Source organism: Neopelma chrysocephalum, unplaced genomic scaffold (genome assembly GCF_003984885.1).
Source record: "Neopelma chrysocephalum unplaced genomic scaffold, ASM398488v2 Primary Assembly neopelma1_23, whole genome shotgun sequence".
Taxonomy (NCBI): domain Eukaryota; kingdom Metazoa; phylum Chordata; class Aves; order Passeriformes; family Pipridae; genus Neopelma; species Neopelma chrysocephalum.
Genome location: NW_020897691.1, coordinates 22,940,246 through 22,965,019, shown reverse-complemented (window position 1 = coordinate 22,965,019; position 24,774 = coordinate 22,940,246). Strand labels below are relative to the sequence as shown.

Below are 24,774 nucleotides of genomic sequence, written 5' to 3'. Positions count from 1 at the left end.
TGTTCTTTTCCCAACCACTACACAACATCAAAAAACGGTTTAGATAGTAAAAGTAGTATATCATTCTCAAGTTTTGATATTAATTTTCTATAACTAGTTTATTAATTCAAAGAAAAAAGCCTATTACAAACTGTATAAACAATTACATTTTAAAAAAATCAACAGATGTAACTAGAGGTTCTCACAAAGCAGAAAACTGCTCTTTTTTTCAGTTTGGCTCTGTTTTTTATTTAAACACCCAAGCTGCTGAATAGCTGCTATTGCTCTATTACTCTATTCAAAAGTACACAGCACTCCCTCTCAGTTGAATCATATTATTCTTCTTAACATCCTCAAAAACCAAGCATTTCCTTTATCTTCTTGTCCTGCAACCTCTAATTCCAGCTTCTCCAAAACAGTCACAAGATTTCCTGTGTTTACAAATACCTCTTTGAGCTGTACAAGGAAGATGTCTGACCTTAAACATTGCTGCTTGTGGTTCTCCCAGTTCATAAAAAGGGGGCTTCCCTGTAGCCATCTCAATGATTGTGCATCCCAAAGACCAGATGTCTGCAGCCTTGCCATAGCCACGTGGCCCTTTGTCTATGATTTCTGGTGCCATATACTGAAGGGTACCTGTTTAAAACATATTCTTTTTTTACTTAGGTGCACTAATGCTGCAAACAGATAGCTAAAGGGCAAGAGGAACAAAACCACTGAAAAGTGAGAAATATTGGGAGAGTTAAAAAAATTCAAGAATTTCCATATGCATTCCATATAAACTCAAAATACTACTCAAAATATTACTTGTGCTAAAAGCATTTGGTATCATCTACTGATCTGGATATCAGTTTTCAAAGTCAATGACAACTATTAAAGATTTCCATGAGCTTAGGATCAGACATAGTTCTCATTTACTGTATTAGAGCTTAAGATTAAAATATGGGAGATCACTCTGAATGGCACTCAGAAAGGAAAAGGAAGGGACACCTGAAATCTAAACCTAAAAGAGCTGGTGATATGAATTCTGAAATAAGGGAATCAATCTAACACATAATTTCGCATTCTGTTCTACTTAGAGCAGCAATGGAAGAGCAGACGATGGAAATAAAATAACAGTCCCTTCTCATTTTGCATAATTATTTAATGCAGTGCCACTGCATGATTTAACATCCAAATCAAATTATCAAGCAGAAAGAGGAACAAGTTAATGACAGGTTCTGTAGATAAGCGATTTTGGAGATGAAGCCAGGATGTCCAAGCCAATCAAGAAAAAAAAAAAGATCAGCATGATGAAAAAGCCAAGCACAGAGGAGACAGATTGAAATACAATATAGGATAGACATAGCTCTTCCGTTGTACAGGACTTTGATGTCACAAGTGGAACATCCAAAACAGCATTTTCTTTGAACAGTGCATACAAGAACAGTGTATAGCTTAAAATCATATATCAGAAAGTTATTCTTGCAGTAGCCTTTTATACTGATTTGAAGTCAATGAAAGTTCAGCATCTGTGGATTCTGACCCTACATACACAGTTCAAGTGAGGATAAAGGAGTCTCCTCTGGGAACATACCAGTGAAAGTTTCAGTACAAGGATTGATTCCCGCAAGTCTCTTTGAAGTTCCAAAGTCCGAAATCTTTAACACTCCACTGTACGTGTTGATAAGCACGTTATCACCCTGAGGAACAGAACATTCAGAGTAATTATTTTTCTCTGCAGACTCTTCATCTAAGGCTTCTTGCATAGCCTGTTCCTACAGTGCACTCTTTACTAGGTAAAAATTACCTCTTAAGCCTTTTAAGAGAGGAGATAAAAGAGAAATCAATAGTGTTTCTGGTTTATGTAATCCCATTAACAGAAACTTCATCTCAAAGTGAACTACCCCTACTACCAGAGGGCTGTAGGAATTCAGTTAAAGAATACTAGAAGAGGAAAAACGGCTTTTTAAAAACAAAAACCCCCACTTTTTTGTTTGCAATCTCCTTGGAAAAGAAGTTGCTAACTATTGCATCCACAATCTTCACTTCTAATCAGATTTTATAGAAGTTCAATCATGTCATTGAAAACAGAAATAAAAGTATCTACTTTATCACATCAGAAGTTGCTATATTTCAATTTTTCTAAAATAAAAAAACCCAAACAAATATATTTTGTTGGTGCAAATTGAAATCAACAATGGTTCACCTACCTAACCCACAGTTCAGAATAGCAGAGACCTTTCAGAAAAACAGTTTTTAAATTACAGGACAAATAAAAAGCTATGCAGTTATGTAACACTATGAGACTTAATTCTCTGTAAATTCTTACCTTTATGTCTCGATGCACTATTTGATTATCATGGAGATATTTTAATCCTTCAAGAATCTGCTTGGTGTAAAAGCCAATTGTCTGCTCATTATTTTTTAATGGTCCCCATTTTGATCGTAGAAGAGCAGAAAGGCTGCCTATAATTTTGGACAGCAAAAAGTGAGAGTAAAAATCCAATTAAATTCTGCTTTCTCCCCAAAGGAAAAAAGTAACAACAAATATCAATCCCAATGCAAGTGTAGGCACCTCTTCTATAACCAGAGTCCTCTCCAGGCAAATGCTTCCTTGCATCATCACTGGCCTGAGTGATTAAAGAGAATCTCGGTATCTCCACTGGCCTCAGATGCAGCAGAGAAGTGTATGCTTCCTCAAGCATGCAAATCAGAACCCATTTAACCAATATGCTCACCTCCCTCCTATACCTGGAGACGAGCTAAGCCCGGGAATGTTGTAAAAGAGTGAAAAAAAGTGGATGTGCATATGCATGTGTTTTTACATACACCAACCCCACAGTTTCTCAAAAAGCTAAGATCAAGAAGTGGGATTTTTGTTACATCTGGCTGCTGTGAGTTCTTTAGTTGCAAACAGAAGCAACAATCACGAATCCCCTTTTTCGTGTCATGTACCTGAAGAGGCCTGAGCCATCAGAGAGTAGCTATGGTTGATCCACTAGGATGAGCACAGATCATCTCTATCCTGTGTTGGGTTTGCATGGAAAGTGTTTGGTAGCAGGAGGGCTGCAAGGGGGAATTCTGTGAGAAGCTGCTGGAAGCTTCCCCTGTGTCTAATAGAGCCAATGCAAGATGCCTCCAAGACAGACCTGCCACTGGTGAAGGCCAAGCCCATCAGCAATAGTGGCAGTGCCTCTGGGATAACGGATTTAAGAAGGGAAAAAATACGTGCAGCAATTGCAGCCAGAGAGAGATGCGAGAATATGTGAGAAAAACAGCCTTGAAGACACCAAAGTCAGCAAAGGAGGGGGAGGAGATGCTCCAGACACCAGAGCGGAGACTCCCCTGCAGCCCATGGTGAAGACCATAGTGAGGCAGGATGTCTCCCTGAAGTCCATGGAGGTCCCTAAGCTGGAGCAGGTAGATGCCCAAAGGAGGCTGGGACCCCATGGGAAGCACATGCTGGAGCAGGCTTCTGGCAGGACCTGTGGCCCCACAGGGGACCAATGGTGTTCCTGAAGGACTGCACCCTGTGGAAGGGACCCCCATTGGAACAGTTCATGAAGAACTGTAACCCATGGGAAGAACTCACATTGGAGAAGTTCATGGAGGACTGTCTCTCATGGGAGGGAACCCACCCGGAGAGGGGAAGAGTGTGAGGAGTGCTCTTCCTGAGGAGGAAGGAGCGGCAGAGACAATGTTTGATGAATTGACCACACTCCCCATCTCCCTGTGCCACTGGTGGGAGGAGAGAAAGAAAATTGTGAGTGAAGTCAAACCCAGAAAGAAGGGAGGAGTAGGGGAAAGGTGTTTTTAAGATTTGGCTTTATTTCTCATTATCCTTCTCTGATTTGGCTGGGAATAAATTAAACTAATATTCCCAAGTTGAGTCCATTTTGCCTGTGATGGTAACTGGTGAGTGATCACTCTTTGTCCTTATCATGACCCATGAGGCTTATGTTCTGCTTTCTCTCCCCTGGCCAGCTGAGGAGGGGAGTGACAGAGCAGCTTTAGTGGGCACCTGGCATCCAACCAGGGTCAACCCACCACAGATCTGAGGTAAAAGGAGCTTGCCTGCTACAGCAACGATCTGAGCTGTATCTGCAGCACACCTATCTACATACTGAAGCAGAGGCCTCAAGTACTTTGAAGACAGTTTTCCCCATTAATTTAGGAAAGAGACATTAAAGAATATTACACCTGCATGAAATGTATCTTGTGGCGGTATTACAGGTTTTTATACTTTAAAAATGCTAAAAAAACCCAACCAACCACCAAACCAGTATACCCCAAAACTTACCACCTGGCACCTGTTCCATGAATATCTTAATGAAGCCATTTTCACTAAGAGAACCTAAATACTGAACAATGTTCTTATGTTTGAGATGCTTATGCAAAGCTATTTCTTCATGCAGAGGTTGGGAGTACCTGGAAAGCAAAGAAACAGTTTATTCAAAATTCACCTTTGGGAAGAAAGCCTTGTGTTTACTGTAGTAGCTGAAACTCTGTTTTAGGTCTCATGAAACATATTTACACTGAAAATGACTACTTCTTAAATGCATTTAACAACAGTGGTTGTGACCACCACATAAAAAAAATTGTGCAATCGTATGTAAATATATATAACATATGTAAAATATATGTATTATTCTATATACGTACACAGAAAATGTTATAAATGCATGTAAATTGACTAAGGAAAACAAAATTTGTAGAAAATTAACTCCTCTCCAGCCTAACTCAAAGAGAATAAACAGTTGTGCAAGTGGTTGGATTTGTATTAGTGCTAAAGCAAACTAGTAAACTATAAAGTTAGTGTATAAATAAAACCACTTCAATAATGAAAATGAATCACCATTTAAATTTTAATTAAAGTAGAAGCCTTTTCTGAAAGCAGGAGTGGATATCAGAGTAAGAAAACAGAAATAATTTCATGGAGAGATATTTAAAAGAACAGATCAAAACAATATCATCAAATATAATTTAGTCCAAGGTAAAATATTTTTCAGAGATAAGCTTTTCAACAGTCATTTTGTCAAGAACATTTCTGGAGTCAAGATCCTTCTCCATTGTGGAACACCACCAGAGCTCAACAGCTGATGTGCTCCCTGGGCCTGCCCTAACACTCTTCCTAACTTAGGACTGCCCTAATGCTTCCTCTTGGAAGCAGGTCAGCTGCCAGATTCTGTGTATTGTCTGGCAAAGCACTAATATCTGTGGTCAGCCTGCCAGGGCAGCTGAAATAGATGAAGGACGCAGAACTACTTCTGTCAGTCCAGATGTGAAAAGCAGCTGCAGCATTTCAGCAAGTAGAAGACATTTTCAGATGCTTATACTAAGGGAGTACTAACAGCAAACTCCACCTTGCAGCTAATTGCCACCAAAAGGAATAGTTTTACTGCCACCTTCACCACGTTACTTTCAGTATAGACTTCACATTAACACAGGTACATTCTCATTCATTATAATTCTTCTCCCTGCACTTTTAAACTGCACAGTTAATTGAGACTCAAGCAACTATAACAATTTTGCAAATAAAATAAAGCCATAAGAAAATTCTTCACTGGGATGAAGCATTTTTTTATTTTAGAACTTAGTCATTAGAAGACTTAAATGGTACAACGAAAGACAAATTCTAAAGCATCATTATGGAATGGTTTGAACTAGGAAGAGACCTTAAAGATTATCTAGTTTCAACCCTCCTGACATGGGCAGGGACACCTTCCACTAGACCATATTGCCCAAAGCCCCATCCAGCCCAGTCTTGAACAATTCCAGGGATGGGGCATCCACAACTTCTCTGGGCAACCTGTGCCAGTGTCTCACCACTCTCACAGTAAAGAATTTCTTCCAACCTAAACCTACACTCTCTCAGTTTGAAGCCATTCCCTCCTGTCCTGTCACTATGTGCCCTTGTAAAGAGTCTCTTCTACAGCTTCCTTATAGATCCCCTTTAGGTACTGGAAGGCTGCTATGATGTTTCCCCAGAGCCTTCTCTTCTCCAGGCTAAACAAGCCCAACTCTCTGAGCCTGTCTTCATAGGAAAGGTGCTCCAGCCCTATCATTGTTCTCATCATCCTTGTCTGTACCTGCTCCAACAGGTCCACATAATTCTTATGTTGGGGGTCCCAGTGCTGGATGCATCACTTGAGCTGAGGTCTCTTGAAAGCAGAGTGGAGAGTCAGAATCACCTCCCTCAACCTGCTGGCCACACTGCTTTTGATGCAACCCAGGACATGGCTGGTTTTCTGGGCTGAGTGCACACTGCCAGGTCATGTTGAACTTCTCTTCACCTAACACCCCCAAGTCCTTCTCCTCAGGGCTGCTCTCAAGCCATTCTCTGCTGAACCTGTAGGTGTGCCTGGGATTGCCATGACCCATGTGTAGCACCTTGCACTTGGCCTTGTCGAACTTCATGAGGTTCGCACAGGCCCACCTCTCAAACCTCTCAAGGTCCCTCTGGATGGCGTCCCTTCCCTCCAGTGTGTTGACTGCACTACTCAGCTTCTAGTCATCGGTAAACTTGCTGAGAGTGCACTCAATCCCACTGTCCATGTTGTTGACAGAGATGTTAACGGTGTCCCAATACCAACCTCTGAGGAATGCCACTCATCACTGACCGGCACCTGACTGTAACTCTTGAGTGAGACCATACAGCCAGTTCCTTATTCACCAAGTGGACTGTCAAATCTATGTGTCTCCAGTTTAGAGACAAGGATGTTGTGGGGGACAGTGTCAAGTGCTTTGCACAAGTCCAGGGAGATCATGTCAGCACTCTTCCCTTATCTGCCACTGCTGTAACCCCTTCATAGTAGACAGGCAAATGTGCCAGGCATGATTTGCCCTTAGTGTTGCAGTGTTGCCATGGTGGCTGTCACCAATCACCTCATTATTTTTCATGTGCCTTAACATAGTTTCCAAGAGAATCTGCTCCATGATCGCATTAGACATAGAGGTGAGACTGACTGGCCTGTAGTTCCTGGTATCTTTCTTATTCCCCTTTTTAAAAACAGGGTCTTATTTCTTCTCTTCCAGTCAGTGGGAACTTTACTGAACTGCCACAATTCCTCAAATATGATGATAGAGGCTTAGCCATTTCATCTGCAAGTTCCCTCAGGACCTGTGAATGTATGTCATCAGGTCCCGAGGACTTGTGTATGTTCAGGTTCCTCAGATGGTCTCAAACCTGATCATATGAGCAGTAGAAAGATACTTAAAAGTTGTTGCTTTCTATCAGAAGTGGACAATGCTCTCAGGCAGCTCCTGAGCTGCCCTGTGCAGTGCCAGGAGTTGGACTTGATTATCTTGATGGATCCCTTCCAACTTATCATATTCTATGAATCTATGATCTCCTACAGTGGGTGGTTCTTTATTTTCCCAGTCCCTGCCTTTGCCTCCTGTGACCTGTGACCTGTGGCTGGAGCAGCTGTTGAAGACAAAGGCAAAAAAATCGAGACATCTCCATGTCCTGGGTAACTAGGTCTCCCATTTCCTTCCAGAGTGGGACCACATTTTCCCTAGCCTTCCTTTTATCACCAACGTACTTACAGAAGCTTTTTGTGTTGCACTTAATGTCCCTGGCTAGATTTAATTCAATCAGGTACTTTAGCCTTCCTAACCTGATCCCTGGCTGCTCAGACAATTTTTCTGTATTCCTCCCAGACTACCTGTCCTTGGTTCCACTCTTTCAAGGCTTCCGTTTTCTGTCTGAGTTTGTTCAGGAGGTCCTTGTTCTTCAAGCAGGTCTCTTAGGTTTTTTGTCTGTAGTCTAACATTTTCTGAGAAGTAAATTATTCAATACCTTATATTTAACATACAGCACTATTGAAGACTCACTGCTTTTTGCACAGAAGTAGTTTCATTTCTAGCCCTGCTCTAATTCAGAACTTAAATGGTTTTTACAAATTCAAAAGATAATAATTTTTGCTTTTAAAATTATACAAACTAATTTCAGAGATTAATCCTTTTCTTTCTATAGACTTCTTTCAAAGTGCAAAAAGATCAGGTTACAATTAATCAGAAGTGAATTATTAAACTTTTCTTATTTTGCCATTAAAAGAATAATACTTTGAATTCATTCTGGAAACCTGTAAATATTTTTGAAAGTTTAGATGAAAGACTAACAGCTTCTTAATAATCTCTTCTGTGGTATGCTTTGCACACTGAATCTGAAACCTTTTCCACTGAAAATTCTTTTAAAATGTGTATTGGAGAAGAAAAATACGGATTTTTTTCTTTGAGTTAGCTATTATTCTATTCAGGCTATCTTTCTATTAACCACAGTTGTTATAAAACTGCAAGAGTTATCACAGAGTGTTCTGTCAACATCTAGGCTCCAATACTGCTCAAATAATAGTATTGGATGCTGGCTAGTTTGCAGAGAATAATGTTCTTTTTCTATAAATGGTTATTTTACCCCCAGGGACATACATTCTAGCTAAATCTGAGAAGAGTAACAGCCATTGTGGTGGGTTAGAATAGCCTCTTTTATTTACCATTTTGAATACCAGCACTCTCCTTAAGATAACTGCTATGTAGGATGGGCAAAAGCAGCTTCCTTGCTGATATGTAGACTGAACACTGCACAAACAAGGATACAATTATTTCATCCTACAGAGGAAATGCAGCATGCCAAAATATGGGATCATAGTCATAAACCAAAAGAAGACAAATGGGCAAAAGACAATAAACTTGGAAATATAGATTCTATTCCCTCCTGAAATGATGAACAAAAATTCAACAGTTGGCCACAGTTGCTATTTTATCTACATTCATTTAGTATCTGATTCCTCCTGCTACCAAGCAGTGTTTTGTCTTTATCAAAAGAGCTTCCTTCATAAAAAGTATTTCTTTAACCAGGAAAAGGGGAAAGGAAGGATTTATCTTTCTCTTGCCAACCATGGCAACCATAGACTTTATTTCCTACTTTTCATAGTGTTTCTGAACATAAGCCTGAGTTATAGTCTTTTATAATATTTTACAGTCTGTCAGTCTTTAAAGATTCAGGCACTCAAGTCACTTGTTAAGCAGTTTGTACAACACTTGACTTCAAAAACCAAAGGCTAATGTAGAATTTCAGAATAAGAATAACTTGACAGTTTAATCCAGTCAATTTCAGTAAGGAAATATTAACTTCTGACTTTATATCACTTTTATTACAATATTTGTGGAAATCTACATATACAAGACAGAATACACTGGAAGTCTTCAGATACACAGACACTAAGGACATCAAGAGCCTGATCTTTACATGGCAACCTTTATAATTGAAAGAGGGTAACATACATAAAGTGACTGCACTAAAAAAAAATGAATTAACAAAGAGGTCATTCCACATGATTTATTCTAATGTTACAAGGCTTCATAGTAAGTGGTGCAAAAACAAGAATGCAAAATGTCTTTATCAACAATTCAGGCTCAGAATTTTAAAGGACTCCACAGATCATGAATTTCAGTACTTTTTTTTTGAAAGAAGAAGTACTAGTACCAAAACGAGCAAACATCTAAATTCTCAGTTGTGATCACGTTCTACTCCATAACTTGGAAATATCTACTTACAAAGAAAGGGAACACCATTATATACCACAGACAAGTAAATTATTGGCAGCTTTGTAGAAGATGTACTCCTTGATCAACCAACTGACTAATCACATTAATGATGAAATTATGTAACGCACAAAATTTGGAATTAGCCACAATGACTATACCTGCTGTCTCTCTCTGGGATTTCTTTAATAGCAATTCTGACTTGATTGCTCAAATCTCGTCCTGCATATACAATGCCGTACGTTCCCTTGCCCAGAATGACTCGTTCGCCATTTTCATCATACTCGTAATCATACTGCAAAACAAACAACAACAACATAAAATGAAACAGAAGGATAAGATTTATTCCGTCTCACCCTGTGCTCATAACTAAAGCATCTAAGATGCTAGTAGTTTTCTGCAGAATGCAAAGGAGGAAAGAAAAACACTTCAAGAAGACAATTTGGATACCGTGCAGACATGCCTATGCTTCTCCACTGGCTTCTAAGGTAGCCATTTCAGGGAAGTGCATCAAGCTAAACTTTGCTGGCCTTTATCTGTTCAGTGTAGTTCCGCTTGCATGTCTTACTCAGCAGCATTTGCAAATCTGCGGGCAGGTGCTGTAAAAGCAGGAGCCGACGACAGAGGGCACTCTGCGCCAAACGGAGAACGCCGGCTCCCACACAGGCACGGAGGGCAAGGCAGGATAAGCTTATTTGTTCCAGGTGCTCTCCTGACCTGACACAGCTTCCAAAACCAGCACAGCCTCAATTCTGCCAGTGCCGGGTCTGCCAGCAGACTGTGCCAATGGAGGTTAGTCAGGACTGCAGTGCATTAAGAGTAGTTTCAGCTGAGTTTGAATTTCAAAGAGTTTAAGGCAAGTCCAAAAATGTTTATTAGATAGATTATCTGATCTGTCCCCTCTTGTGTAACAAAGGAATGTAATTTCACAAGCTCACTCCTGTGCTAAACCCAGTGACTTATGCTTAAATAAAGTATTTTTTATTTTCCTCCAAATAAAGATGGCTATTTTTTTTAATGAGAGAATCCACTTCTTTTAGTACTTTGTTTCAACAATTAATTACTCTTATGGTGAAGTCATGCCTCTTAATTCAAATTTCTTCTGTTACTATTTAATTACATTTTTTTCAATTGATTAAAGAGACCATTAGCACATTGTTATTTTTCCTGTAAAAATATTTGCCCACCATGATCAAATCACCCACTGTTTTTCTTTTTGCTAAAATAAACAAGCAGGCATCCTAAGGGTCTCATTATAGGCTATTTTTCTATGCCACAAGCTAGCCTAGTGGTTTTCCTTTGCCTGATCTCTGATTTCAGATATATTATAAAATGACAACATGAAAACTGAGAGAGAGGGCTGTTTGTATTCATTACACAGCACTGACTCTCTCAGTTAGTTATGGATGCCTCTAGAGCTTCGGGACACCAGATTTTCATGTGACAGGGCATGGGCTTAGATATTCTATCCTGTTCCTTGCCACCTCAAAGAAAGCCCTATTACCTTAAGTGCAGCATTGCACCCAACAGCCTGGCACTCACTTTTCAACTAGGTGTATGTTCAGATAAAACTCAGGGTGAGAACAGTGTGTAACGGTGTACTCAGCCAAGCTATAACTTAGCTAACAGGGGTAGTAACAGAAGTAGGGCATCCTAAGCTTCAGTTTGAGTTTGTGGGCTAAGTGTATAAACAGACTCCCAGCAGCACCAACATCATCATCTGATTTGAGTTAGTTGTTCATTGCCGTGCTACCTACAGACAGTAACCAGCCAGGACAAGCCTTCCCCTACTAGAATTATATCCTTACTTGTTGCGCAGACGATCTGCCAATAATGTAAGTGCACACGATTCCAGTGATGCATGAAACAGACAACAAACAGTCTTTAAAATTTAAACAGATCCTAATGCTGTCTGACTATGAGTACATTCTGAAGTAACTGTTACAAGAGTCACTCTGCAATCAGCACCACGGCAGAACTCCAACATTGTGCACCTTCTAAAGTGAGTATGCTAACTGAATTACAAGAGATTTAGCTATGCTGGGTATAAAGACTACATTAACACCCTTAAAAAGAATCATTAATAGATAAACAGTAAAGGATAAGATTTTGTAAATAATAAGTTCACTAATTTCTCCCAGAAAAGGGGTGAGTAACTTACTTCTGTGAAATACTAGACGAGAAGCCCAAAATTTAGCATGTGGGGGGGGGAAGTAAAAATACCTCTAGAGAGTCTCCATCACATTCCCCTTCCTCTGTAGTCTTCCCTATTTCTTCAGTGATACTGTTCACCATGTCAAAAAATCTATACCAAAAAAAAATTAAAAAAGAGAGAAGAAAAGCAAATACTTAAAACAGTATGAAGACAAAGAAAACACTTCTCTCTAAAGTAATGAATGAACAAAGAGAGGACTTCAGTACAGTAAGTATTATCTAATATAATCACATATTATATAACAGTAATATATAACTATATATAATTTATACAGTCAGTATAAATTCAGTGTAAAACTTTGCTTATCAGAAGAAAAGGAAAATTTTGTTTACATGAAGAATTAACGGTCAAAATCTGCAGTTTTTCTACTTCTTTTACATACTCTTTTTTTATATGTACAAGACATCCATGATATCTGAAATTATTAATGAAATTCGTATTTCAAAATCTACAGCCCAGGTAAAATTCTCATCCTATACCATCATTTCTTTATGTCCAATGAAAACACTGAAGTATCATGAGAAATGCCTAGAAGTCCTGCCTACCTTTGGAAGAGTTTTTGTAGCGTAGGAATGCCAGTTTCGAGTTTTTGCTTGAATGAAAAGGATGTCTATTTTGAACCTTTTCATTAAAAAATAGTATTATATATGACTTCTATCCTTTTGAAAGAATGTAAGTACAAAAATCATGTCATACTTACTTATCTCTTAAGAAGAGCTCAGATATGAAGGGGAATGAACATGGTAAAAGAACCTATATGAACTAGAATGGATGAGCAAACAATCTAGAGATTGGGCTGGGAGGTGGCCACAGTCATTAATAGAGAGTATTAATTTTAGGCAAAGTTGCAGCCTTTTTTAGCACAAAAAGACATGAAATTTCCTCTGGAAATGCCTCTTGGATCAATTCGAGACCACAGCCCTCGAGCTTATGGAACAGAAACACAGCCTAGAAAAACTGCAACACTCCTAATTTTGTGCAAGAAACCCTTGCCAATTATCCTGCACGGACACAGAAACAATCTTACTTACGTAAACATTTGCTAAGGTAAAAGAAATAAAGTGTGCTTCCTCAAAATTGCAAATAAAATTGTAGTTACAGTTAAAGAAAAATCTTGACTTTCTTGTTAACCCACATGTTCCCACTTCAGAAAGTCCATTTTTAAGTTTAGGATGCTTTGTTGAACTGGGGGCAAACAGAAAGTTTTAGTAAGCCTTAATACGATAAGTATTACAAAACTAATCCCAGGAAGGTGTGTAAAAAAATAATTAAATTTGTAACTGCATTTGTTTCTACTGTTTGTCTCAGCCTGCACTTTGACCCTTCATACATCATATCTCCAGGGTACTGTAGTATTAAGCTTTCATAGGTGACCACTTATGATGCTCAGATCAACTGTCACCATAGCTCTGAAACAGTCAGTCCCTGTTGTGCATGAAGACACCATCTACCCCATCACAGGCCATGCTTTTTTCTGAAATAACCATGACAGACCTTTTGCAATGAAGTTCTGTGCAGAAATAGATTTGAAAGTCATCTGAGTTGTGCAGCACGTATAGGAAACAGCATCGTTCTTCAAACTTCGAAATGCTGAAAGAACAGCCAAGCAAGTTATTGGAAAGATGCATTTGGACTTCTACCAGCTTTGTCAAACCATACAGATCAACCCATTTAACATGGGAAAGCACCAGATTAAACCTGGTGAGAAGCCATAGTTTTTCCTTATTGTAAAATTACCCTCTTCTATCCTCTGAAGTTCACATTCTGCTGTTTGCTATCATTCAGCTGGCCCCGTTGTCCACGGATTGCCCAAGAAACAGCAGGAGCAAAGAAATTCATTGGAATATTTCCATTGACCTGTAACACTTTTTTCTTCAGTGCATTTAGGTAAGGCCCTTAATTTTCACTCCTGCAGCCAGGATGAAACATCCTTTCAGGATCATATTAGAAAACTGGACTTTGAACTCAAATCATGAATTCTTCCTTCTTTAGACATCAGCCACAGCTCAATCTTGAACACAAAAATTTCTGATCAGTGCTTTGTTAATTGGTACATTGATAGTACATAAGAAAAATATTTTTAAAATAAGTCAGCATCCAAGTATGAGGTGAATGACTTTACCCCCCTTGCCCACCCACATCTTCCTTCAGTTTTGGTTTTATCTGCTATAACTGGAGAACAAAGGTAACAATAAGGCAAGAATGCCATTTTCTTATAGATGCACGGATGTCTCAATAGAAAAACAGAAGAGGTGCAAACTCTGGTACAGTTGTCAGTTTTCCACCCCAAGTAGGCTGCAGCTCTTGTAAAGATTCATGAGAACTGTTTTATATGCATGTCATTACTCTGCTCCTTAAAGAAAATATTAAATTTTATTTGAAATAGCTCTTCTTGTAACTTTGTCACATATTGAGTGCCAGCTGTCAAGCTAATGCAGTATAATTGATCGTTACTATATTCAAAAAGAGGGAAAAAAAGATGGCTAGAGGTGTTACACGGGAATGTAATGTAGTATGTGAGAAATCAAGACAAAGTAAGTCTCATTATTTATATTATTAATATACTGGACCACATCCACAGTCCTAGTGAAATCAATCTATTTTCGCTGGATCAAGATGCCATTATGTTTTTCCTTAATTTATGGTACAATAAAGTTGTGCTAAAGGACTGACAATTTGATTAACATAACAGGGTTTTTTTAAGTATGAGGAAACACTTGGAATTTTCAGCCTTTAAAAAGTGTCTAAGGTTGTCTGATCCTTGCCCTCCTTTATGATTCTTCTATTGTAGAGCCTGGTAATTTTTGATAAATAAATGGCTCTTTAGACAAGTTAGGGTGTCTGCCTTTCATAAAGATTCTTATGAGGAGAGCAAACTTCATGATAAAAATATTTGTCTTTGGGTATGGTGACTCATTTATTTTCACATTAGGAAAAATTCATAAATGCTAAGTAATGTACACATTTGGGAAGACAGTCACTGTCTCCAGTTTCTAAACCATCTTTTAATTCAAGTTTTTCAGGCATATAAGTAAACTCCCTAGACATGGAGTAACTGATATTAACAGAATTACTCATTCATTTCAAGTTCCATGCGCATTTAAGCATTTTACTGAATGAACTGTCAGCTGAAACCTGACATGCCCAGAAACCACTGACTAACACAGCAGTGAATAAAGGGTTTAGAATGTGGAGTGTACACAGAGGCCATGCAAATTCATAAACATTTAAGACCTTTAGGTGAGCATTTACATTGCTTATATGTTGCTTTCCTCCCAGAAAAAAAGTTGTTGAAGTAAAAAAACACCCAAGTTCTAAAAAGTGACTCTAAAAAGTGACATTGCTCAGGAATGCCTCATTTTGACAGTGCCCGAGCAGATGTAGTACCCACTGACTTCTACAACAGCAGAACTGGGGCTGAATTTGCAAAACTCCAGAAACAAACAGGGAAGCACAGCATAGCATGGCCTTGTGCCAAGCTCATGTACATCCACAACTCCCCTTAGTCAATGAGAAACACTGCAAATGCTGTAACTACTGATTACTAGTACTTCCAGATGAAGCAGAAGATGAAACAGTTGAACACTGGCAGCAACCACAGAAAAGCAGCTGTGTGGAACTTTTGTATGTTTTCTAGAAGTGTAGCAGCACAGACACCTCTCACTGTTGTAATTAAGCTGTCTGACGAGATTCAAAGCTCCAAGAACTTGGAACAGAAGACAAATAACCTTGTGTTAAGCTTGTCTAAGTTCTTAAGCTACGAAGGAAACTGGATGCAGATCTGAATCCAACTTTTCCACTGTTTCTAACACTATATTCATCAGGATGACCTCTGAGGCACTTTCTCACAGAAACACCACAAGTAGCATGTATTTCATAATTCAGGACTTGTTCTAAACAGTGAGATAAAGCCAACTTGTAGTCTAGCAACTTCAGTCTGCCACTTGATTTTTTGTTTTTCCATTGGAAAAATAAAGCACCTTGTGGTAGCAGCCATGTTCCAAAAGCTCTGATAAAGCCTTTAAGAATAACAGCACTTTCTGGCCTGATTCAATAAGAAACATTTGTATTTAAGAGGTCAAGAAGGCATATGGCAAAAGTAAAGATATTTACATTGGCACACAAACCGCTAATCGATGAGTTTCTCACGCTAAAGCCAGTTACTATAACTGCCTGCACACAGAGTGTGATCTAGCACTGTTCTGCTCAGAGAGTTCTATATACTTACCAAGTTGCTTTGCAGTTCTTGAGAGCTGAACCCCATTACTCGTGAAACAAAGCACTGATTACACTGGCTGTTATGCAGCACGCAGAAGAAGTGACCCTCTGTCACTTCTGCCAAGTATTTACCAGAAACATTTCAATGCTAGATGTCTCTTTAGGCCAGTCTGCCTCCTTATGTAATGCCATAAATATTTATGGAGGTCTTTGTTGAAAAAGCCTCCAAGATCATGTACAAAGACCTGCCTTGTACATTAAGGCTGCATTTCTAAAGCTGATTCTTACTAGCCTAGAAAGGCTGAGGATCCTCATAATGCTGGGAACTCTCCTAGACCGCTTTAAGTCTAGGAGTTTCAAAGTAGCCAAAAATAGTCTTGATACAAAAATAGATTAGAAGCAGGCCTGGTTCTGAAGGTTCTCCCACTCCAAAGAATACTTGCCTTCATAAAACTGTAAAACACTGAAAAATGAAGTGATCAGAAATTTGTCTATATTTAAAAGAAAAAAAAAGCTCATTCTTTTTTATGCTTGCATAAGATAAATATTTCCTCTTGCAGCTACTCATGGAGGCAGCCAGAGAGTTCTCTAAGAATTCACAGTGACTCTTGGCTCACTGTAAAGTCATCTGAGTTGTTTTAGACATCTGTTCAGAAGAACAGTTTGGAAATTAAATTGACAAGTTAAATGATAATTCACAGTTTAAATAACAAATGCAAGAGGGTACACCAGAAACAGTATTGACCATAGCGTGGTTTAATAAGGCGTAGGGGAAGGAAAACCAAAAGGACAATATACAAACAAATCCTTTTTTTCCCCCTCTTTTTTTTTTTAGAAGCAAACGAAAACATACTGTAACCAAAACCCAAACCAGACTGAACTAAGCATATCATTGCAATTTTTGCCTAAAATAAGCTGAATCCCACAGGATTGAATCTTTGTGCCTATTGATAGTTTGGTTTTTTAAGTTACTTTTTGGAAGGAAAAAGAACTATCCATCTGTGCAAAAACATCCTGCAGACATAGCAACAGCTTTATGTGTCGAACAGTTATTATTAGAACAGAGCAATGACTATCTAAAAAACATAAGTTTTCTGGACTTTTTTTAATTACACTAAAAGCAAAGTGGAAAGTTGCAGGATGAAAAAGTACAGATAAATCCTAGAGGGAAAAAAGAGACTAAGACAAAGACATGATACAAAGAGGTTACAGCAGTCATAGAATATCAGTGTCACTCCTAGGTTCACAGCGGCAGCTTAACACAACATTCATTCAGTTACTCTTTTCATTTCAAAACACAAAATGGAAACAACTTACCTTACTCCCCTGATAGAAGCAGCACAGAAGTTCCACTCATGGATACCTTTCTGTAACACAGAGTAGAAAATATATAAATAAATAAAACATTCCTTCCTACAGATGAAGTGCCAGTAGGCATATCATGAGATGGAATGAGAAACACTTAAATTACAACAGTCAACTGTTAACAGTTATTTTTCAGGGCATTTTTTTCACCTCAAACCAAAGCAACAGAAGTTCTAGATAGAAGTTTTGGGTTATTTCCTTACTGTTTACTCTGCAAACACAATATACTATTTTAGAAAACATTCAAAACAGAAGATAACAAGAGCTGCCAGTATAGCCTTGTCTGGATACTGAACATGCAGCCCTCTGGAAAGTGGGGGGAAAAATATTCCACCTCTGAGAATAACAAGAGCCTGCTCTGCACGCTCAATCCTCTAATATGTGGGAAGACCAGGTGGAGAAAGCTACAAGTAGAAAATCTAATGGAGAAGAGCAAAGTGGCAAATTCTTGAAAAGTAGGGGAAATTGCTCAGGGAAGCAAATCTGAAGACAAAGTGTCCAAAGAAACAGAAAGGAGACTATTTCACTAGGAATCCAGAAGAGAGCAGTAAGAATGTACCAAAACCCCTAAGAGCTGCTGGAGTAATAAACATGGCTGGAAGAAAGAAACCACTCTATGAAAACACAAAGTGCCAGGCCTCACTTTTTTTTCAGATCTTTTAAACTTACAGCTGTCACATTCAGCAGAACTGAGTTCTCTCTGTAGACAGTCATATTGCTCTATGTTTATATTCTAATAAAACTTTACTGTTAGCAAACAGAAGTCTTTTGTATCTTCTAATGAAAACATTCTTCTTTCAGCAAAAGGTGCAACTACACCACCTCACAGCCCTGGCAATGTTGTGATCCCGTCACAATGAGGAACATATTTGAAGAACCTCTGCTTTCTAGAGCTGAATTTCATTTGGCATTGTAGCAATCCAAGCAATTAAAATTCACAGACCTTTCTTACTAAGACGTAAATTTATAGCATAAGGGCATAGTGTCAAACACAAACATAATCAAATATATTCCAAAATAAGACTTTAAAATGTGTAGATTATAAAATGTTTATTGAATAGTGAAATACACAGAAGTCAGAACAGACACACTGCCAAAAGAGTTGCACAATGTGCAGGAAATGACAGTGGAAATTACTGTCCCAGCTATAACAGCTTTCTATAAGGTTTCCTACATCCTATTTTCCCTGACCTATAATTCTTCCTTCCTGCTCAAATCACATTAAAGGTTGTGATGTTAATATGAAATGCCTAAGGCAATGTACCAAAAATGCAAGCAAATATCTTTCTTGATGCACAAGTTTCACGCTATTATAATTGTAAAGTACAAAGAGATACTCCAGTATCTCTTCAATGTTAAACAGAGTTAGGGTTTCTCCAATGGTGTATAGGAACAGGAGAACAGCCTGATATTAGGAAAAGTTGAGATTGCATCTTGAAGTAGAAGTACTAACTGATGCTAGCATGAGGAGTTTGTGAAACTACTATTTGAGTTGCCTGGTTCTCTTGCATGAAGAAAGATCACCAACTCAATCCCTCTGCTAATAAGGAGGTGTTTCTGCACTGTCTTTTACTCCTCCCTTCATATACAAAGTCTGTCAGTTTCCAATTTTCAGAGCTCAGCTATTGGTGCTATGCACTATTAGGAATAATCTATATAATAATGTATATATATATATATATAATGGCCAGTCTTCGCGAACGAAGATTTGGGGAAAGGTCTTTTACCTTTCCAGCCTGTGCAATGGGTTTTTTAGGTGAGACACAGCCTGCGCTGAACTGAGCCCTTTAATCCTAAGGTTCATCTGCCGGGGCCAAGCAAGCTTGGACAATGGCAGTGAGGTCCTCAGGACGTAGGTTTGTTTAGAGTGACCTTCTCATAGATGGATGGCCTCACAGGGCTAACGGGCTCCATCTGCCCGGGGAACTGGCTGGATTTGAACCTGGGTTGCAGAGGTGAGAGTCCTGCATGCTAACCACTAGGCCACCAGGGGTCCCTAGGAATAATCTAAATAAATTAAAATATATGTCCTGGCAGGCAGAAATGCTCAAGAAACATAACAAGAAACATAAGTATTGTGGATTTTACCTGTAATCTATGTGCAACTAATCTCTCCTAAACTGATACGTCTTACTACACAAAGTTCTCAAGCAATGACATAATATAAAAGTTATGTTCCTTCATGATCTTGCCAGGTTTTGAATACACTGGAGTAAATATATCAGGCATGCTATCCAAATTCAGCATCTGTTCTTTGGTTAGGCAAAAAAACATCAACTACCCAAAACAAAACTCAAAATGGATTCAGAAGCCAACATGAAACAGAGACAGGCTGTTCTAGTTCAAACTTAAAAACAGCACTGCTGCATTCCTCTAACCCCATGCGGAAAGGGCTGCTAAAATTAGGGAACTGCAAGGCAAAGGTAATGTGCATTCTACAAAATAAAATGCTGTCTGATTTTTGTAGGCATTTGTTTATCTTAAACTCAGTAGTAATGACATAAATGTTAAGATATGTTTCTAAAAAAAGCAACAGAAAAGGAAGAGGCCACATTATTTATCCTGGTATTGACTGTTATTTGTCTATTTAATACAAAAGTGCCAGCTGCAGGCTCCACTGAGTTCCAGTTTGGATTTGAAATGAAAATTCAGCTTTTTTTGTGCATGAAAGGAAGTTCATATGCTTTGTAACTCACAAATCTTATTCTTGGAGCACTGACCGAATTCTGGAAAACAAGTACAACCATTAATTTATGCACCAAAATGAACTGAAATCTGAAGCTCTGACAGACCTATAGTTGGTACATTGAAATTGGACAGATGAAGTTTCCAAACCCAACTGTCTAACATGTCCTTGCAGTAGAGACAGGTGGTATTTCCTTGTTAATCAGCCTCTAAAATGCCTGTTTTCGGCCTAGTAAGGATCAAAGTACAAGCATTCCTCTTTGCAGTGGGCTGACACAATAAATCATTTTCCTTCACAACATCTTATAGCAAAGACAAATATTATATTGGTTATATTCAGCTGAAAAGGAAGCTGGTGCCTCCAAATTTTTCTAGTCCCTTTTCTCCCTGTAAGGTTTCTGATGGATTCTAAGGACTTTTGACAAATTGCAACAGACTATAATTGTACAGCTGAAAGGGTAACTACCAAATTGCCCATTGCATTCTTTTGATGGGTATGATGGCTCTCAGGGCAAGGATGCCTGCACTGAGTATTAATCAGATCCCTGGCTACTCAATAAGCTTACCACAGTAAGGATTCTGGCCAGAGCAAAAGTACTAGGAAGTGCATTTAATGTCTAATGCTACTGCTTAACACTAGGGCAGCAAAACCAGGAAAACACTAATCCACAGAAAATACAAAGATACACGCCTCATATCAGGAAGGAGGAGGGGAAAAGACAAAGAGAAGGTATAACATACTACAAAGAAACTTTAAACACAGGATAACAGATTTATAATAATGGAAAATGCTACAAAGCGAAGGTTACAAACCCTGCAAAGCCAAAATACCTATCTTCTGAACACCAAACATGTATAGACTGATACATCCAAATCCTTCTCTCAGTCACAGGATAACTGGGCAGTCAAGTGATGCAGATTTGAAAAAGGCTATTGCTGCAAGTATCAAGCAAAATATCCCAGTACCTAAACGATAAATGAATGCACCATGCAATACTATTTTTGGAGTGAGTGCACATGCTCAAGGAAGGTTAACTCAAACTGGAACATAAGAAGTCATAGGAATGAGGTGCCATGAGCGGCCAGTATACCAAGCCTATTTGTTTTGCCTAAAAAGAAACCTACACAAAAACCCACGCTAAGAGATTTTAGGATTCTCCTTAAAAATACAGTAAGGTAAAGTTTTCTCAAAGAGAGAAAGGAGCCGCTTAATATAAACACTATGTTAGCAAAAGAACAAGTGTGTATGAAATGACAACAAACAAATTCAGATTGAAAACGAGAAGACTTAAAGTAACACTCTTCTACTTCACCAGTAGTATTCCACTCTCGTCTCTTCTAGAGGTGCAGTGAAATTCTCAAACGACTTTCCAGCATGATCGGTCAACTGTGAAACCTACACTAGTATTCAGACAGAGCTTGACCAGTTTATGTGAAACATTATATGGCAAGAGTGTCTGCAACAGAGGTGAACGGGACTCAACAGTCCAGAAAATTCCTTCTAGTCCTATGTTTCTTCTTATGCTACAGTTAAGCCACTTAACAGAATGGAAAGTATTGTCTGTAGATGAACTAAATACATGCACAAAAAAGCACACAAAAGCAAAACCAATATGTAAGTACAAGTAGTTTCTAAATAAGCCAAATTCTGAATACAGAAATACTTTCAAAACAGGTACTTTAGAATAGCAAGATTTAGTCTGTAATACTGACAAATAATTCTTTACTGTGGGGTAAATTTTTATTTTGCCCAAGAATTGTATAAATTTATTTTTTAAATTATTCTCAGAGGCTAAACCTACTTCAAAAAACATCAGAGTAAACAACAAATAAACAGAAATTCATTGGTCTAGGCAAACATTTCAGTTTGTGCTCTGAAGATGCTATTTCAGCTGCCATTCATATTTTCTCATAAACTCATAACAAAAACTCTAAGCAGTAGAGCCTCACTGTATTTTGAGTTCAAAAATGTTTCTCCTTTTACAGACTACTAGTTGGGAAGGCTGAAGATGGTGGACTTGTCAGTGCTAGGTTAACAGTTGGGCTTGATGATCTTAAAGGTTTTTCCCAACCTGAACAATTCTATGATTACCTAAAAAACAGGTCTTTGCACTCTAATCCTGCAGGCAAATAAAATGCTGCCACAGAAGAATGAACAGTGCTAGTTCTTACAAATCACACCATCCCCAGTGTTTTGCCTTAAGCTAACTCAGTCTCCTTTTACTCTTCATATACCCCTTCATGTTTCTGTGCTGTCATCCTTCTCCAGGGTTCTACGACATCCTCCCTGTCTTCCCCCTTACCAACATTTTGCTTCCTAAGCATCTCAGAATGTAATAACCATTCCAGGTTTTCCTCTTCCCTTCCATCTCCAGTTTTTCTAAGCACCTTTCCAAATACATCTGGCTATCTCACACCTTGACATAGGACTTCCCAGCTTTTCCAATTTCTAGAGCATCCATCTATCCTTCTGCCACATACTTATTTGGCTTTTGATTGATTCCGCTCCCATTTTAACATACCAGTCTCTATTACTTTCATATTAGAATATTTATCACAGCTGACAAGTAAAACTGCAAGTAGAGGAAGAAAGCTCTGTTTGTATAAGCAATTTTATGCTATGTTATTGGTATGATGACAGTGTATTGTAAATTACTTACGAAATCTTAAGCAACAGACTTGTTGTATATTATTCACTGGTTTAAAACAACCTGAAAGAAGATGCAAGTTATTTTGAAAAACGATGGGAGACGAAAGATCCATTGAAAATCAGGACAATCTTAAGCACAGCAATATATGTTCACAGCATCTTCCTGTGTGTTACTAGAACACCTTTCTACTTTTCAGAATCATCATTAGATGTAACTGGCTATATGTTACATGCACTATGTACCATGCATACTTTTAAATTGTGAAAAAAGTTACAATTACAGACAACATCATGGTATACCTTGTCATCAGGCAGCACATGCCAGATGGATACAGTCTTCTCCTCAGCTTCACTGTTGATAGAGAGATATGAGGGCTGATAGATTTTGGTTGGTTCTAATATTAAAACCTAGTAGAAAAAAATATTTTTAATAGTTAGTGCAAAATCTGTGGAACTTCAAAAAGTATTGAAATCTGTTAGAACTATTTCTGTAGTCATACCACAGCAAGAAAAGCAGGGGAAACAATGAAAGGCAAAATTTTAGGTACAGGGCTAGTTTAGTATGGCTGACAGTAATTTAAGACTACAAAAAAGCCAATTTTACTTTAGGTTTTTTATATAAGGCTACTATGAGTCAATTGGCAGCATATATCAATTTTGCAAACTACTTTTTTGAAAACTATCAGGTTTTGAAAATCTTTCTGTCACAACTCATTCTCTTGCACTGCCACTCTAGAATGTCCACCTCCTATGTGGAGAAGATTCATGGTATGCCTTTATCATCTTTTGGTAGAAGCATATTTGGCTAGAGAAACACATTAACCTAAATCGAACTGCTTTTTGACCACCATGAACTGTAGCCACCAGATCAAAAGATTTTCTCAAAAGCAACAAGCACCTCTGCAAATCCCCTAAGACCCAACAAAACAGCCACTTACTGGAAATCGAACTACAGTCACATCTGTCTTTGTGGCTTCAACAAGGAAGTCCATCCAGAAATCGACAAGTTCCTGAGTGGCCGTATGTTGCTCTGGAGTCAGTTTCTTAAAATGCTGATATATCAAAATAGTCTCTACAATAGACTTCAGGTACCTGTGATCATCCAAACATACACAGATAGTAAATTTAATACAGTTTGTAAATAAATACACCAAGACTGCCAGTAACATTTTGCTTCTCTAGGATTGCTTTTCATAGCAGCAATTCCCAATTAGAATTGGAAACAAAGGTGCTAGTCAACTCAAATATAAATGACACTCCTTCCTGCACATATTCCTAATACCACATATTGTCTTCTATCACACTTCATGATATAGCTAAATCCACGTAAGTGAGCCCATGTCCAATTTGTTTCACTAGCAACCTACCTCAAAAAAAATTCAAGTGAAAAGTCCAGTAGTTTAACTTCCTACAGTATTCTGTCTTCTGTATTGTGTCTGCATTGACAATTATTTTACACAGATTTCTAAAACATGATGTTTCTGGAATTGGTTATCCCATAAAGATGACAACAGCTATGCTAAGCAGTTTTTTGGCATTGTTAGGGAAGGACAACAGCAGTGCTGAATGTCTCCCCTAAATGCAGTTCATCCCTCTCTCTGCTGTTCTGCTTTCTGGTGCTGATTTATGGGGCTCCTTCATAACATTGCTTTTTCTTGGTATTTTAGAAAAAAAAAGGTTGCACACATAATCTCATGCAATCTTTATGAATACTACAGCAATGAGATATACATGATAAAAGAGGATTTATCACAGCTATCACTTTATCAACATTAGGCTATTCATGGAAGCTTTTGTTTTCAAGCTCATGACAAGAAGATATAATGTAAACTCAGAGGGTCTTTTGTGAATACTTCTATAGCTGTACAATTTCCAATCATCCTTCTTAGGCCATGAGGATATCCAGCTTAAAGTACTGTATCTACTCCCATTTGTGCCAAGTGAGCCCTGCTATAAAGCAGGCAACAGACTAGGAAATAATTGCTCACAGGAGAAATTCTTCCTGAAGCACAAATGAGTGTGCTGTATTTTCAGAGTTTAATCCACTTAAAACCCAAAGGCACTGGGGTACATAAAATCCTGACAACCAAGCATTCATAAAGTCCAGAAAATTCTACCAGGAGACTTCCAGAGA

The 24,774-nt window shown here is 38.4% G+C and overlaps 1 protein-coding gene across 1 annotated transcript in view; it reads right to left on the bottom strand.

The window, feature by feature from the left end:
* Nucleotides 1-24,774, bottom strand: part of MAP3K5 (mitogen-activated protein kinase kinase kinase 5) — a 104,490-nt gene that overhangs the window by 17,739 nt on the left and 61,977 nt on the right. Inside the window, exons 10-19 of the mRNA XM_027690150.1 lie at nucleotides 23,579-23,732; nucleotides 22,941-23,048; nucleotides 17,258-17,307; nucleotides 13,217-13,312; nucleotides 11,731-11,812; nucleotides 9,669-9,802; nucleotides 4,262-4,389; nucleotides 2,291-2,427; nucleotides 1,556-1,661; nucleotides 458-615 (exon numbers count right to left, since the gene is read on the bottom strand). Of these exons, the coding sequence (XP_027545951.1) occupies nucleotides 458-615; nucleotides 1,556-1,661; nucleotides 2,291-2,427; nucleotides 4,262-4,389; nucleotides 9,669-9,802; nucleotides 11,731-11,812; nucleotides 13,217-13,312; nucleotides 17,258-17,307; nucleotides 22,941-23,048; nucleotides 23,579-23,732 (1,153 nt within the window). The remainder of the gene's footprint in view (nucleotides 1-457; nucleotides 616-1,555; nucleotides 1,662-2,290; nucleotides 2,428-4,261; nucleotides 4,390-9,668; nucleotides 9,803-11,730; nucleotides 11,813-13,216; nucleotides 13,313-17,257; nucleotides 17,308-22,940; nucleotides 23,049-23,578; nucleotides 23,733-24,774) is intronic.